This window comes from Trachemys scripta, chromosome 2, assembly GCF_013100865.1.
Source record: "Trachemys scripta elegans isolate TJP31775 chromosome 2, CAS_Tse_1.0, whole genome shotgun sequence".
Taxonomy (NCBI): Eukaryota; Metazoa; Chordata; order Testudines; family Emydidae; genus Trachemys; species Trachemys scripta.
In genome coordinates, this window is record NC_048299.1 from 63,341,522 (window position 1) to 63,355,199 (window position 13,678).

At 44.6% G+C, this 13,678-nt stretch overlaps 1 protein-coding gene across 2 annotated transcripts in view; it reads right to left on the reverse strand.

The window, feature by feature from the left end:
- RFTN1 (raftlin, lipid raft linker 1) overlaps window positions 1-13,678 on the reverse strand; it is a 123,477-nt gene that overhangs the window by 41,884 nt on the left and 67,915 nt on the right. For both annotated transcript variants that reach the window (XM_034760740.1, XM_034760741.1), the window contains exons 5-6: window positions 8,119-8,554; window positions 1,886-2,089 (exon numbers count right to left, since the gene is read on the reverse strand). In XM_034760740.1, the coding sequence (XP_034616631.1) occupies window positions 1,886-2,089; window positions 8,119-8,554 (640 nt within the window). The remainder of the gene's footprint in view (window positions 1-1,885; window positions 2,090-8,118; window positions 8,555-13,678) is intronic.

Here is a 13,678-nt window from a genome sequence, read left to right on the forward strand (position 1 = left end):
TCCACCCTGATTGAATTGGCCTTGTCAACACTGGTTCGCCACTTGTGAAGTAACTCCCTGCTCTCCATGTGTCTGTATATAATGCCTGCATCTGTAGCTTTCACTCTATGCATCCGAAGAAGTGAGGTTTTTACTCACGAAAGCTTATGCCCAAATAAATCTGTTAGTCTTTAAGGTGCCACCAGACTCTTTGTTGTTCCTCTAATCCCTCTTCACTGCTGTGTGTAGGCATTTTCCAAGCATTCCAACATAGTATCTGAGTGCATGAACCTCCCCCAGAGCAATATTATGTAAAAGCACTTTTAATGTTTAAATAACAAAAGAATACTTTTCATATGCTGTGTTTAACAGTACACTGATGAGGGGCCAGGAATAAATACTTGCATTAAAAAGCAGACATAATTAGGCATATCAGGCTCAGTGACTCATACTTTATAAATTGCAATTTTTATATACACAAAATAAATGACCATTTGTTTCTAAGCAAGTTAACTACCAATTACAGGACTTGCCAGGAAGCTCTGAGAAAGCATTCCATCGTGTGAACTTTGGACCTTCTCTTTGCTGCTATTTGTTGCAGAATGAAAAATTAGGACTGACTGTTAATTTCCCAATTGAATTTTAACAGGATACATTAATTTTTTTGTGTTTTATCATTGGCCAAGAGACTTTTGCCAGCAGCAAAAGAGGAAGAAAACCTTCTGGCAGTAGTCCTTGTCTCACTTTGTCACAAACCTTGTGCCCCCAAATCAGTGCTCTATCCAGTGAATTACTACTGAGGAGTGGCTAAGCAAACTCAGTGAAGTCAGTAGAATTCGAAGGCACTCAGCATTCACAGGGTCGGGCCCTTATTTCTCTAGTCATGAGAAGACTACTACCATATTCTTCCAGGAAAGTTAGTTTGTTATCTACGGCTGGAACATTTTTTTTGTCCTAATATTTTCCCTCCCTTGGCCCGTCTTTTCCTTCCCATCCTTTCTAGGTCCTAAACACCTAAGTTAATATTGTCCCTCTCTGTAAGAGGGCTGAGGGCTTGACTTTAAGTAAAGCATTGTGGCCAACTATATTCTAAGTGCTGGTTATGGAACCAAGAGAGAGGAGGGTTCAAATCCTGGCAACGATGCTTAATTTTCAGAACAAAACCACTCATTTCTTTGATCTACTCTTCTTACTGTAACATCAACAAAATAAATGAACCACCTCGCTTCTCCATCACACACTCCAGATCGGAGAAGGCAAAGTAAAAGAGAGATTTATATGTACATTTTGTTATTTTGTGAAGTACTCAGGTGATGGGTGCTGCATAAGAACCTAGACAGACTGATTAAATAAAGGATAAACGGAATCAGTAGTGTCTTTGCAGTAACCTACACTCAGACCCAGAAGCAGTGTACAGCAGAGCAGTTTATAGGAAATGCCTCCCTTAGTTTATTTCAACTGCTTTAAAATGTTGAGATACTATTTCACGAGCTGCTGTGGGAGTGAAATCTACAAGTAATCTGCACGTATGGTATGTGATTCCAGAGTGTAGTTAAAAAAACACACTATTCTTTGTTAAAACTTCAAAGATTAAAGATCAAAAACTGACTCGTGTAAATAAACTGATGCTATCTGTGTTTGCATACTTCTGTGATTGCAGAAGCATCTCTACAATGTACATAAAATATAATGCATGATCTCAGGGTTCCTCATTCAATCACCAAAGTATTTCCTGTACTTGGCTATTTCCATCACTGAAATAGGTTGATCAAAAACAAAAGCTTTGGCTTATCCTAAAAGCTTTGGCTTATCCTAAAAACACCTACCAAATGTCTTCTCTTCAACTACAGTAAGCCCCTTAAAAGGAAAAAGAGTCACAGGGTAGTGCTTTCAGTAAATTCCATACCATTTACCATTCCAAGGCTGAAGATGGCGTTCACCAGCAAGCCTCCTTTCCTGAAGTGATCTGTCATGTGCTCCAGCCAATTTGCTTCTAAGCTGTTGACAGTCTGCCCATTCCTGGAGATCTTCATAGGAATCATCACAGTATAGTACTGGCTGCATCTTTGTTGGGTCTTTGGCTTGTTGAAGATAGCAAATATTTCCATTGCTAAAAAAAAGTTTTTAAATAGTAATACTATAATAAACATATTGTAATATTTATAATTATTGTTTCCTACTATAACTATCATAATCAGATCATTCCCCTTTTGTCTGCTTGTCGTTCTATTGTAACCCTTCAGAGCAGGGTCATCTCCTTTACGTGTTTTTACAACGCCCAGCACAACAGGGTCCCAAATTCTGACTGGGGCCTTATCATAATATAAATATTTACTAGTTGTAATATGGAACTCCCTCTCAGAGGGACAGTCGACCAGCATAAATAAATAACATAGTAGAAACAAACGAGTTTTACTAGTAAAATTTATCATTGTAGAATATATTATTAGCAAATTCACCAAAATTGTATAGTTGTTTGCCTTTGTGTATGCGCCACAAAGGAGATAGCTACTAACTGTGATATTAAGGACATAGCTCAAATCTGAGATCTTACTGTAAATTTAGGGCAAGTAACATTTCCAATGATATGACCTTCCACTAAAGAAGTAAATAACTTATTTCGGTGTTATATGGGCTGTGCGCAGAAATGGCAAGTGGGAGAGCCAAGATCAGGAATGCACAGTGGATCAAACAAATATGGAGGCCAAATGGGTCTGAGAAAAGGCAAAGCAGTAAGAGATGAGCAGATGAATAGGAAGGAAAAGTGGAATTGTGAAGATCCCTAAAGATGAGGACATTAGCTAGATATTGGTGTGTGTGATGTAGCTTCCAGCCCACCTGAGGAGCGATGAATTTAATCTCATCATTAGGTAAGTCTCTGTAGACAACAAAATCACCACACAGATCTTCAATATTGGGGCTAAGTGGAAGCTAAAGAGATAATAAAATTCCCAGGAAGGAAGAAACATTAACTTAACAGTAAAACTTCTAAAATGAAAAATATTCATATATTGTTATTTTACATATTAGTGGCCCGATTAATGGCCTAGTGAAGTCAACGGTAAAGCTCCCATTGATTTCAAACACAGCAGGAATGGACCCCAATTGAACTGATTTTTTTTCAAAGGAAATAAAAATAATAAAACATTCAGGCAGCCCATTAACTTGGAAGTATCTCATATTATATTGTAAAGATAATATCTTCTAATCCCAGGTGTTACTATGAGAGAGTCACTCTGACAGTTCTTTCTCATGGAGGCCTCATCGTGGAACTAAAAGAACACAAAGGAAACAGAGACAATTTAGAGTAAGTCACTACTGTGAACACAGATGGTGGAACTAGGTTCCATAGGATTACAATGCCGATGACTTAGCTAAAGCCTGGTTGAAGTAAGCATGGTGGGGAGCGAAAAGCGAATGAAGGCTTAATCAAGTATAGAGAGTGTACCTCAGAGAAGAGCTCAGTACTCTCTCTATTGTGACAGACCCAGACCAGTGGGGTACAGGAGTCTGGAAGAGGGCAAATATACTGGTCACTGGATGAGTAGTTTTCTGTTCCCTGAGTGACCAGAGCAGGGGCTGCACTAGAGTAATCAGGAACCTGCTAGAACCAGTTAAGACAGGCAGGCTAATTAGAACACTTGGAGCCAATTAAGAAGAAGCTGCTAGAATCAATTAAGGCACGCTAATCAGGGCACCTGGGTTTTAAAAGGAGCTCACTTCAGTTTGTGGTGTGAGTGTGGGGAGCTGGGAGCAAGAGGCGCAAGGAGCTGAGAGTGAGAGGGTGTGCTGCTGGAAGACTGAGGAGCACAAGCGTTATTGGACACCAGGAGGAAGGTCCTGTGGTGAGAATAAGGAAGGTGTTTGGAGGAGGCCATGGGGAAGTAGCCCAGGGAGTTTTAGCTGTCATGCAGCTGTTACAGGAGACACTATAGACAGCTGCAGTCCACAGGGTCCTGGGCTGGAACCCGGAGTAGAGGGCGGGCCTGGGTTCCCCCCAAACCTCCCAATTGACCTGGACTGTGGGTTCTTCCAGAGGGGAAGGTTTCTGGGCTGTTCCCCAACCCACAGGGTGAATCTCTGAGGCAAGAAAATCCGCCAATAAGCACAGGACCCACCAAGATAGAGGAGGAACTTTGTCACACTATGTATGTAAAGGAAGGTTGGGAAACAACAGCTGATGGGTCCTGGAGGAAGGAGATTCAGAGAAGAGACATATCTCAAAATTAATACCATCAAGGGGATGTTAACAGGAATTCACTCACTACACACCACTTGTTTAGAAAGAACAAAGTGATGATAAGTTGACTCAAAAGGGTATAATACTCAAAAAAGCATATAAACAGAGAACATAAATAAATCAGGAAAGATGTTAACTATCTGGAGATAAACCAGGACATGATTATTAAAGGTAGAAATAAATGGAAAAGGTTTTTGTGGATATGATAACTATAACACTTTTAAACTTGGAAATAAAGGGAAGTAGGGAGGTAGCTGTTTTGATTTGGTTTTGAGCTGTGCAGGTCTGATCCTACACACATCTGTGGTTAACTGGATTCTGTCATTGGCCTTAATAGGCATTAGTCCAGGCCCTTGATGACGTGAGTGAAAGTGTAAATGTAGGCAAACAAACAATAGCAAGAAAAATCTGATCTGGTTTGTAATCAGAACTAACTTGATACCAAAGAAGTCCTGTCTACACTTGAAAATAGGCCATTGTTGACAATGATTTTCAGCAAAGTATAAAAAGATTAAAATCCTCTTCAGTAGTTTCAGAAAGCATGGTATTTTCTGAAATGTTACTCAAAATATTTTATCCTGGTTACATGTACACTTAAAATCATTTTAATCCGGGTTTGGAGGACCCCTTGATGAAAGCCACTGTCGATAGTGGTTCAATGTACAAGCAAAAAGGACAAAGATTCTGAATTTCAAAAGAAATAAGAGAAGTGAGGAATTCAGTAAAGAAAAAAAACAGAAAAGAGAAATGTTCAACTACTACTACTATTATTTGTGTAGCTAAGTTGGGGGTTGGCTCTTTACAGGTATAAAAATAAATATGTATGCTCAAGAATGTAACAGTAGATACAGATAATAAAGTCAAGAGAAAAACTTCTACATAAGGGGAGATTAGCTAGGTGACAAAACAAAGGCAGGTGGGAAAAGCACTGGAAGAATTTCTTGTGCAAAAGTACTGTATGCCTGTGAATTGTATAAAACTTTTGGCAATACATACACATAGGAATAGGAAAAGGTCAATGTGGATAAACAAAGACATGCAAAGAGTAATAAAAAATGAGAAAAAGTCATGTGGGCTCTACAAAATATTAGGCAAAGACACAGATCAGCTAGCATAAAAATGACATTGTAAGAGTGTAAGAATGAGAAACACAAAGGGTTCATTTATATTGCAGCTGGAGATGTAATTTCCAACTCAGGTGGACATACACATGCCAGTTTTGATTAAGCTAGAGTGCTACAAGAGCAGTGTAGCTAGAGTGGCAGCACAGGCTAGCTGCCTGACTACAATCCCATCCAAGACCCTACATAAGTTCTTGAGTGGACAGCCTAGCCTGCCGCCCATGCCGCCGTGGCTACCCTGCTGTTTTTACCACACTAGCTCAATCAAAGCTAGTGCAGGCATGCGTACACAAGCTGGTAATTACACATCCAGCAACAGTATAGACATACCCTAAATTAAATAATGAAATAAAGACTGCACAAACTGTAACAAATACTACAACCATTTCCAAAAGATGAATTCAGGAGAAGAAAAGTCCAAGAGAGAGCAGACACTGTCTGGTGAAAGAAAAGGGAGACAATGCAAAAATTATGCAGGGATTCAGAGTTCACAAGGGAGGATGAAAGATTGATGCCAAATTCATTTTCCATGGGAGAAAAAGGAAGTACTGAAAGAACTCACGGTCACTCAAGAATAATAAAGAAATCAGCTATATGGTGGGGACAATATATTTGGAAAAATCCAGCTACAGGTGAGATACTTCATAAAACTGTCTTCTCAGATCCCCATTCTTGGAAAATGGAAGCATTATTCAACCTGTACACTGGCTGAGAAGTACTCTCAAATCAGAAAGCACTCAGAGAAAGAAGTTAAACAAAGAAGGTCAACAGAGACTGAGAAACTGAAGATCTTGCCTAGTGAATCAGCAGCTAGGGTGAAATTTTGGGGGGTTTCCAGAAGGCCTTAAAATAAGTTCCACAGCTAAAAGTTTTAGTACAATTGTCAGAAAGCTGGGCACAGATGAGCTATCTCAGAGTCCGAAGATAGATGTAATTAGGGAATGGAAACCATTTGTGACAGACAGACAAGTGGTGCCCTTCAGGAAATCAAATTGGAACCGGATTTTCCTGACTTTATGTATCCAAAGACCTGGATAAACTTCATAATACAATGCACAGACTACAAGAATGGGCAAATGCAGTAAGAGGCTCATACAATTCAGTGTAGAAAAGTGTAAAGCTAAGGAGAAAATAAAACATGGGACATGAGTATTCTCAAAAGTACTCTTGTGTAAGAAAGAGAGAGTAACTTGCCTGGCTGAACTGGATATACCCCTTGTTTAGAAGCAGTTGCAAATGCAAATACAATGCTGAGATGCGTAAGGGTCTAATACAAATCTGGATAAACTATTCTAATAAGAGACAAATGCAACCACTTTGGGATCTACTTTGGATAAATCTGGCTGCTTTACTGTCCCACAAACAATTAAGAAAGTACAGTAAAAGGTGGCCAGTTTGATTCAGGCCCCCTCAAAACTTAGTTATGTAAAAATACAAATAATCAGGCCAATATTCTCTGGAGGAGGCTAAGAAGTCACTCTTACTGTCAGATACAGAATCCTAAGAGGAATAGAACAGTTTGGACAAGCTTATGTAAAATATAAGGCATGGGAATAAACTACAACCGAGGAGATGATGGTTGTGAAAACAATTTAGGTGGAATTTCATTATATAAAGTAATAATTAATACCAAATGGACAACTAAGCAAAACAGTATGAGAAACTAGTGTAAAAAGTGTTTTATAAGAAGCTAGACAAGAAAGGGGAAAATATTATAATGTCTAATCGTTAAGCATGAGATTCAATTCAGAATAATTTGGGAAAAGGTAAGAGTAAACATTTCCTTCCCCCAATGACACTGTGCTTCTAAATTGCTCTAACCCGTGTCTTATTTGTAATTGCAGGTGAAGCTATTGAGTACCCCACACAGAAGTAAACAGATCAAATAGGGAGTCTGGTGGCATCTCCCTGCCAAGATTTTTTTTAAGTGGTTCAAAATGGCACATTTAAAGTAGAATGTGCAACTAGAGGACAACAAAATGGACACAGGGAAATAGTTTATGATGAACCACCCTCCAATAACAACTACATAAGAATAAGAAGATGAAAATGATCAAGTGTAATGAATTTATGAGAATGAACATTTACCATGAATAACTACCCCTTCCCTCTTACTGCTATCTGACCCTGTCCTAACTGGAGATCTGCAACTACCATCTCCACCTGTCTGAGAGTCTATATCCTCTGTGTTCTCAGAACTCTTGGGCTGGTTTATTTTCCACTATCTGTTCACCTACAGTGGTGCTGACACACACTGAAAGGGTTTGAGGACTGTCCCATTTGTGACTGAGAATTGTAAAGCCTTCTCGGGCACATTATCATCTTTTCAGATGGGGAAGTAGTAGATGGAAATCAACCAAGCTCAGGAGCTCTGAGGACTTCAATACCACAAGAGGGAGCAGTAGCAAACAAACCCAGCTGAACAGCAAGCATATGAACTTTCCACGTGAGAAAGAGGCAAAAATAAGTTAAAGAGGGAAGCCCAAATCTGAGATGACAACTGCCCCCTGCAAACCCCACTGAAATAGCACAGAAGGATAAACCTAACTGGTCACAATGGAGTTGCACCTGATCTTTTATTGCTCCTATGAATGCCTAAAAACTTATGATTAAATGGTCATGAAGTGTGCAGCCAAGTTGAAAAGTGGGTTAAAAGGTTTTATTATTCATAGTGTGCATCTTTTCCCTGTTGCAATGCTACATTCACTTTTCCAAGATGCTGTGAACATAACAGTTTAAAACTTGCTTGTTCATATCAAAGGTCACTACAGTACTTACTTCCAGGAAGTGGTTCTGTACACAATGCTGATGTGTCACTTTCTGCTACCCCTTCTTGATTGTCTGTTGCTTCTCTGAGTCTTGGTGAAACACTTGGGCTCTCTCCTTGAAACTGCTCTCCATTCTCCCCAGCAGAGTTTAAGCTCAGATGCTCAATGACTGGTTCTTCCCCTCTTACATCCCCACTGAGCTCTACACTCTGGTCAGCATTTTCCTCACTTGGGGCTGGTGCACTGCATCCATTAGCATCATCTGCTTTCTTGCTATCCAATGAAGCATGATCCTCTGAATAGTTTGATGTATTTTTTACATCTTGTGGTTGTGCAGAGTTGTTAGCGGTGGGTGCCACAGCGGCGCTGGCTTGGGAGTTCACCTGGGAACTGTACTGAGGTATAATTCCAACAAACTTCAAGCCTTGACTTGCTGCATCTTGAATCTACAAATCAAAGGAGACTGTTTTAATTTGCAAGTTGTCTTATAGGACTAGACATATTCTGAAAATAACACACTTAAAGGGAACTACCATGTAATTTTAGTATTTCATCTGCTACTATAGGAAAATTCTCATAATTAGCTTTACATAAAATGTTAAATTCTAGAGAAACAGAATGACAAGTTCTTTCAACCGTCTGTGAAATGTGAAAATGAAAAAAGAAAGAGAAAGGCCTATGCAATGACATGCACATTGTATTTCTTCATTGGGAATGAATATCTGTGTTTGAAAGGCTTTATTTATGACACATTACCAGATGTAGCTTTGCCTAACCCAAGTTTTATAGTGCCAAGTTAAAGACACTTGGAGTTGAACAACACTACATATTCTGCTCCATAACAGAATGTTGTGTACTCTGCTTACTCAATGGGTATGCAAGTGAAAGTCCCACAAATTCCCTGGGCTACATATACATCTTTGTTAGCCCCTTATTTTAAATTGAGGAACAAATGACAAACTTTCACATGATGAGAGTATAAAGAACAAAGTTACTGTAGTACCATTTTAGAATTTGAACTAGTTCTAGAGATACATTTGGAGTAAAAATGTCTGTGTGGATAAACAAAGAAACATAATGAATAATCAAATTTAAGATTTATTTATAATTCACAGAATCATAGAAGATTAGAGTTGGAAGAGACCTCAGGAGGTCATCTAGTCCAAGCCCCTGCTCAAAGCAGGACCAACCCCAACTAAATCATCCCAGCCAGGGCTTTGTCAAGCAAGGCCTTAAAAACCTCTAAGAATGGAGATTCCACCACCTCACTAGGTAACCCATTCCAGTGTTTCACCACCCTCCTAGTGAAACAGTGTTTCCTAATATCCAACCTAGACCTCCCCCACTGCAACTTGAGACCATTGCTCCTTGTTCTGTCATCTGCCACCACTGAGTACAGTCGAGCTCCATCCATTTTGGAACCCCCTTTCAGGTATTTGAAGGCTGCTATCAAATTCCCCCTCTTCTCTTCTGCAGACTGAACAAGCCCAGATCCCTCAGCCTCTCCTCATAAGTCATGTGCCCCAGCCCCCTGATAATTTTTGTTGCCCTCTGCTGGACTCTCTCCAATTTGTCCACATCCTTTCTGTACTGGGGGGCCCAAATCTGGATGCAATTCTCCAGATGTGGCCTCACCAGTGCTGAATAGAGGGGAAAAGACAGTTACAGTTTCTGTAACTAGTGTTCTTCGAGATGTGTTGCTCATGTCTATTTTACAATAGGTGTGCATGCTCGCCATATGCACTGGTGTCGGAAATTTTCCCCCAGCAGTACCTGTAGGGGAGCGCCCCTAGCAACCCCTGGAGTGGCGCCTCCATGGCGCGGTATAAGGGGCGCTGCATGCTCTCCCCACCTTCAGTTCCTTCTTGCCAGACAACTCCAACAGAAGGGAAGGAGGGCAGAATGTGGAATAGACATGAGCTTCTCGAAGAACACCAGTTAACGGAAAAGGTAACTGTCTTTTCTTCTTCGAGTGATTGCTTATGTGTATTCCACAATAGGTGATTCCAAGCTATATCTGTTGGAGGTGGGTAGGAGTTCACAGGTTCTCGGGACGGAGCACAGCCCTGCTGAACCCAGCGTCCTCCCTGGTTTCGGAGACAATCGCATAATGCGAGTTGAAAGTGTGAACTGAAGACCACGTAGCAGCCCTACAAATGTCCTGGATGGGGACATGGGCCAAAAAGGCGGCTGACGAGGCCTGCGCCCTAGTCGAGTGTGCCCTCACAATTGATGGTGGGGGAATTCCCGCCAGGTCATAACAGGTACGGATACACGATGTGATCCAGTTGGAGAGCCGCTGAGCCTTCGCGCATTCAGCCAAGGCGATGAACAGCTGTGAGGACTTTCTGAACAGTTTTGTCCGCTCCAGGTAGAAAGCCAGAGCCCGTCACACATCCAGCATGTGGAGGTGGCGCTCCTCACTGGACACATGGGGTTTGGGCAGAGGACCTGCAGGAAACTGTCCTGACCCACGTGGTAGGCGGAGACCACCTTCGGGAGGAACGAAGGATGTGGACAGAGCTGGACCTTATCCTTATGGAACACCATGTACGGGGGCTCAGAGGTCAGGGCCCTGAGTTCCGAGACCCGTCTAGCCGCTGAGTCGCAAACAGGTCCACCTGGGGAGTACCCTGCCCGCGAATTCCGGGTGCCCAGTAGGTGGCAGGTCTGTAGGCAAATGTCGTGGGCTATACAGAAGTCCCACAGCCTGAGGGCTTCCTGGCAAAGGGCAGAGGATCAGGCCCCGCCTTGCCTGTTGATGTAAAACATTGAGGCTATGTTGTTCATGAGAACCCTGACCACCCGGCCCTCCGGGTGCGAGCGGAAAGCCATGCACACCGGCCTCACCACCCTGAGCTCCTTGACATTTATGTGGAGGGCCAGGTCCTGCACAGACCACAGACCTTGAGTCTAAATGTCCCCCACATGGACTCTCCATCCAGGTCCGATGCATAGGACACCAGTTCCATCGACGGGGGCCTGCCTCTGAACAGGACCCGTGGAGCATGTTCCCCAGGGAGGACCACCATCGTAGGGAGGCGATCACCGGTTCGGGCACAGTGAGGGCTTTGTCCATCCTGTCTCTGACCTGGGAGAACACCGAGGCCACCCAGAGCTGGAGGGGCCTCATCCTGAGTCTGGCGTGGCGGACCACATACGTTCACACCGACATGTGACCTAAGAGCTGGAGGCATGCTCTGGCTGTTGTCACTGGAAACCTTGTGACTGTGCCGATGAGCCCCTTCAGGGTCTCGAACCTGCCCTGAGGGAGGGAGGCTCTGGCCGACGTGGCGATCAGGACTGCCCCGATAAACTCTATGCATTGTACCAGGACTAACGTGGACTTGGTGTCGTTTACCAACAGGCCCATAGTGACACACGTGGGCAGAAGGAGCACCACGTGATCCCGCACCTGCGACCGGGAGCTGCCCTTGACGAGCCAGTCATTCCAGATAGGGGAAAATCTGGACCCCCCGGTGCCTGAGGTAGGCCGCTACCACCAACATACACTTTGTAAATACCCTGGGGGCAGTGGACAGGCCAAACGGAGGACTGTAAATTGGTAGTGCTCCTGCCAAACCATGAAACGGAGGAAGCGTCTGTGCCCCTCGAATATATGGATGTGGAAGTACACGTCCTGCAGATCAAGGGTGGCGAACCAGTCCCCGGGATCCAGGAAGGGGATGATGGAGGCCAGGGAGACCATGCGGAACTTGAACTTCACCATGTACTGGTTGAGGCCTCGCAGGTCCAGGATGGGCCTGAGCCCCCCGTTGGCCTTCGGGATAAGGAAACAGCGAGAGTAGTACCCCTTGCATTTGAACTCCCCTGGCACCACTTCCACCGCTCCTAGACCAAGGAGCCGCCCCACCTCCTGCTTGAGCAGAGCCTCGTGAGAGGGGTCTCCCAGGAAGGACAGGGGGCAGAGGGTGGTTGGGCAGGGTGGAGGTAAACTGGAGGGTGTAACCCTGGGAGATGGTGTTGAGGAACCATTGGTCCGAGGTCAGCTGCAACCACTCCGGGAAGGAAGCACACAACCAGTTGGAGAAGGGAAGCTTTACTGTGGGTGGATTCCTGATGAGAACTGACAGGGCGCCCCTGGGCGTCCCGTCAAAACTGCCGTTTCCCTGCCTGATTGCCCTTAGAGGACCCAGGCTGGGGGGCAGGCCAAGAATGCCTCTGCAGGCGTTTCTTATAGTCCCGTGACTTTTTATAAGCGGGCTCATATTTAGAGGTTTCAGAGTAGCAGCCGTGTTAGTCTGTATCCGCAAAAAGAACAGGAGTAGTCTCTAAGGTGCCACAAGTACTCCTGTTCTTTTTGCTCATATTTAGAGTGGTTGGCCTGGGCGAGCGCCTGCTGCAGCTTAAACTTAGGTTTAGCCGGAGCCGAAAGATAGAGGCCCAGAGTCTGAAGCGTCGTGCGGGAGTCTTTCAGGCCATGCAGTTTTACGTCTCTCTGTTCCACAAACAGAGCTTTGTCATCAAACAGGAGGTCCTGCAGGGAGGTCTGCGCCTCACTGGACAGCCCAGACAGCAGGAGCAACGACGCCCTTCTCATGGACACCGCGGAGGCCATGGACTGCGCGGCTTTATCCGCCGCATCCGATGCTGCCTGCAGGGTTGCCCTGGTAGCCGCTGTACCCTCCTCCACCAGTGCTTTGAACTCCTTCCTGCAACGCTCCTGGAGGAGTCCTCGAACTTGGGCAAAGAGCCCCACAGGTTGAACTCATACCGGCCCAGGAGAGCCTGATGGTTTGCCACCCGTAACTGAAAACTCGAGGATGAATAAATTTTTCTTCCAAATGAGTCCAGCCTCCTTGAATCTTTATTTTTTGGAGTAGGGGCTGGTTGGCCCTGCCGCTCCCTGTGGTTGACCGACTCGACCACCAGAGAATTAGGGGCAAGATGGGTGTATTCATGACCCTGGGTGGGTACAAAATACTTGCGTTCCGCTTTCTTAGAGATGGGGGCCAATGGGGCTGGGGTTTGCCACAGGGCATTTGAAATTTTCGCCACCCCCTTGTGGAGAGGGAAGGCCACCCTGACCGATACCGAGGTGGACAGTACGTTAAACAGGGAGTCCGAGGGCTCCTCAACCTCCTCTGCCTGGAGGTTGAGGCTTGATGCTATCCTTTTTAATAGTTCTTGGTGGGCCTTAGAGTCCTCCTTCGGGATGGAGGGAGGAGAGGTCATAATTGCCTCATCAGGGGAGGGCAAGGAGGCCGGCACCATACTTTGCATACCCACCAGCACTGGAGGTTCCACTACCTGGTTGGTCTCTGGGCACGGTGCCAAGGATGTATGTCCCACTGACTCTTTCCTCAGAGGCTGGGAGAGGGAGGCTGACGGCTCTTCTGAGGCTCCGGCCACTGAGCGAACCCCCACCGGGGGCTGCGTCGGGGGCCATGGTGCCCACTAGTACCATTGCGCCAGCCACGGGGCCCAGTGCTACTGCACCTGCTGTGGCACCAGTGGAGCCGGTTGTTCAGCCTGGCTGGCCTGACCCCTCGATAGACAGCTATGAAGGAGCCACAGGCTGATGTATGACCTGCCACTGTCCCTGGACC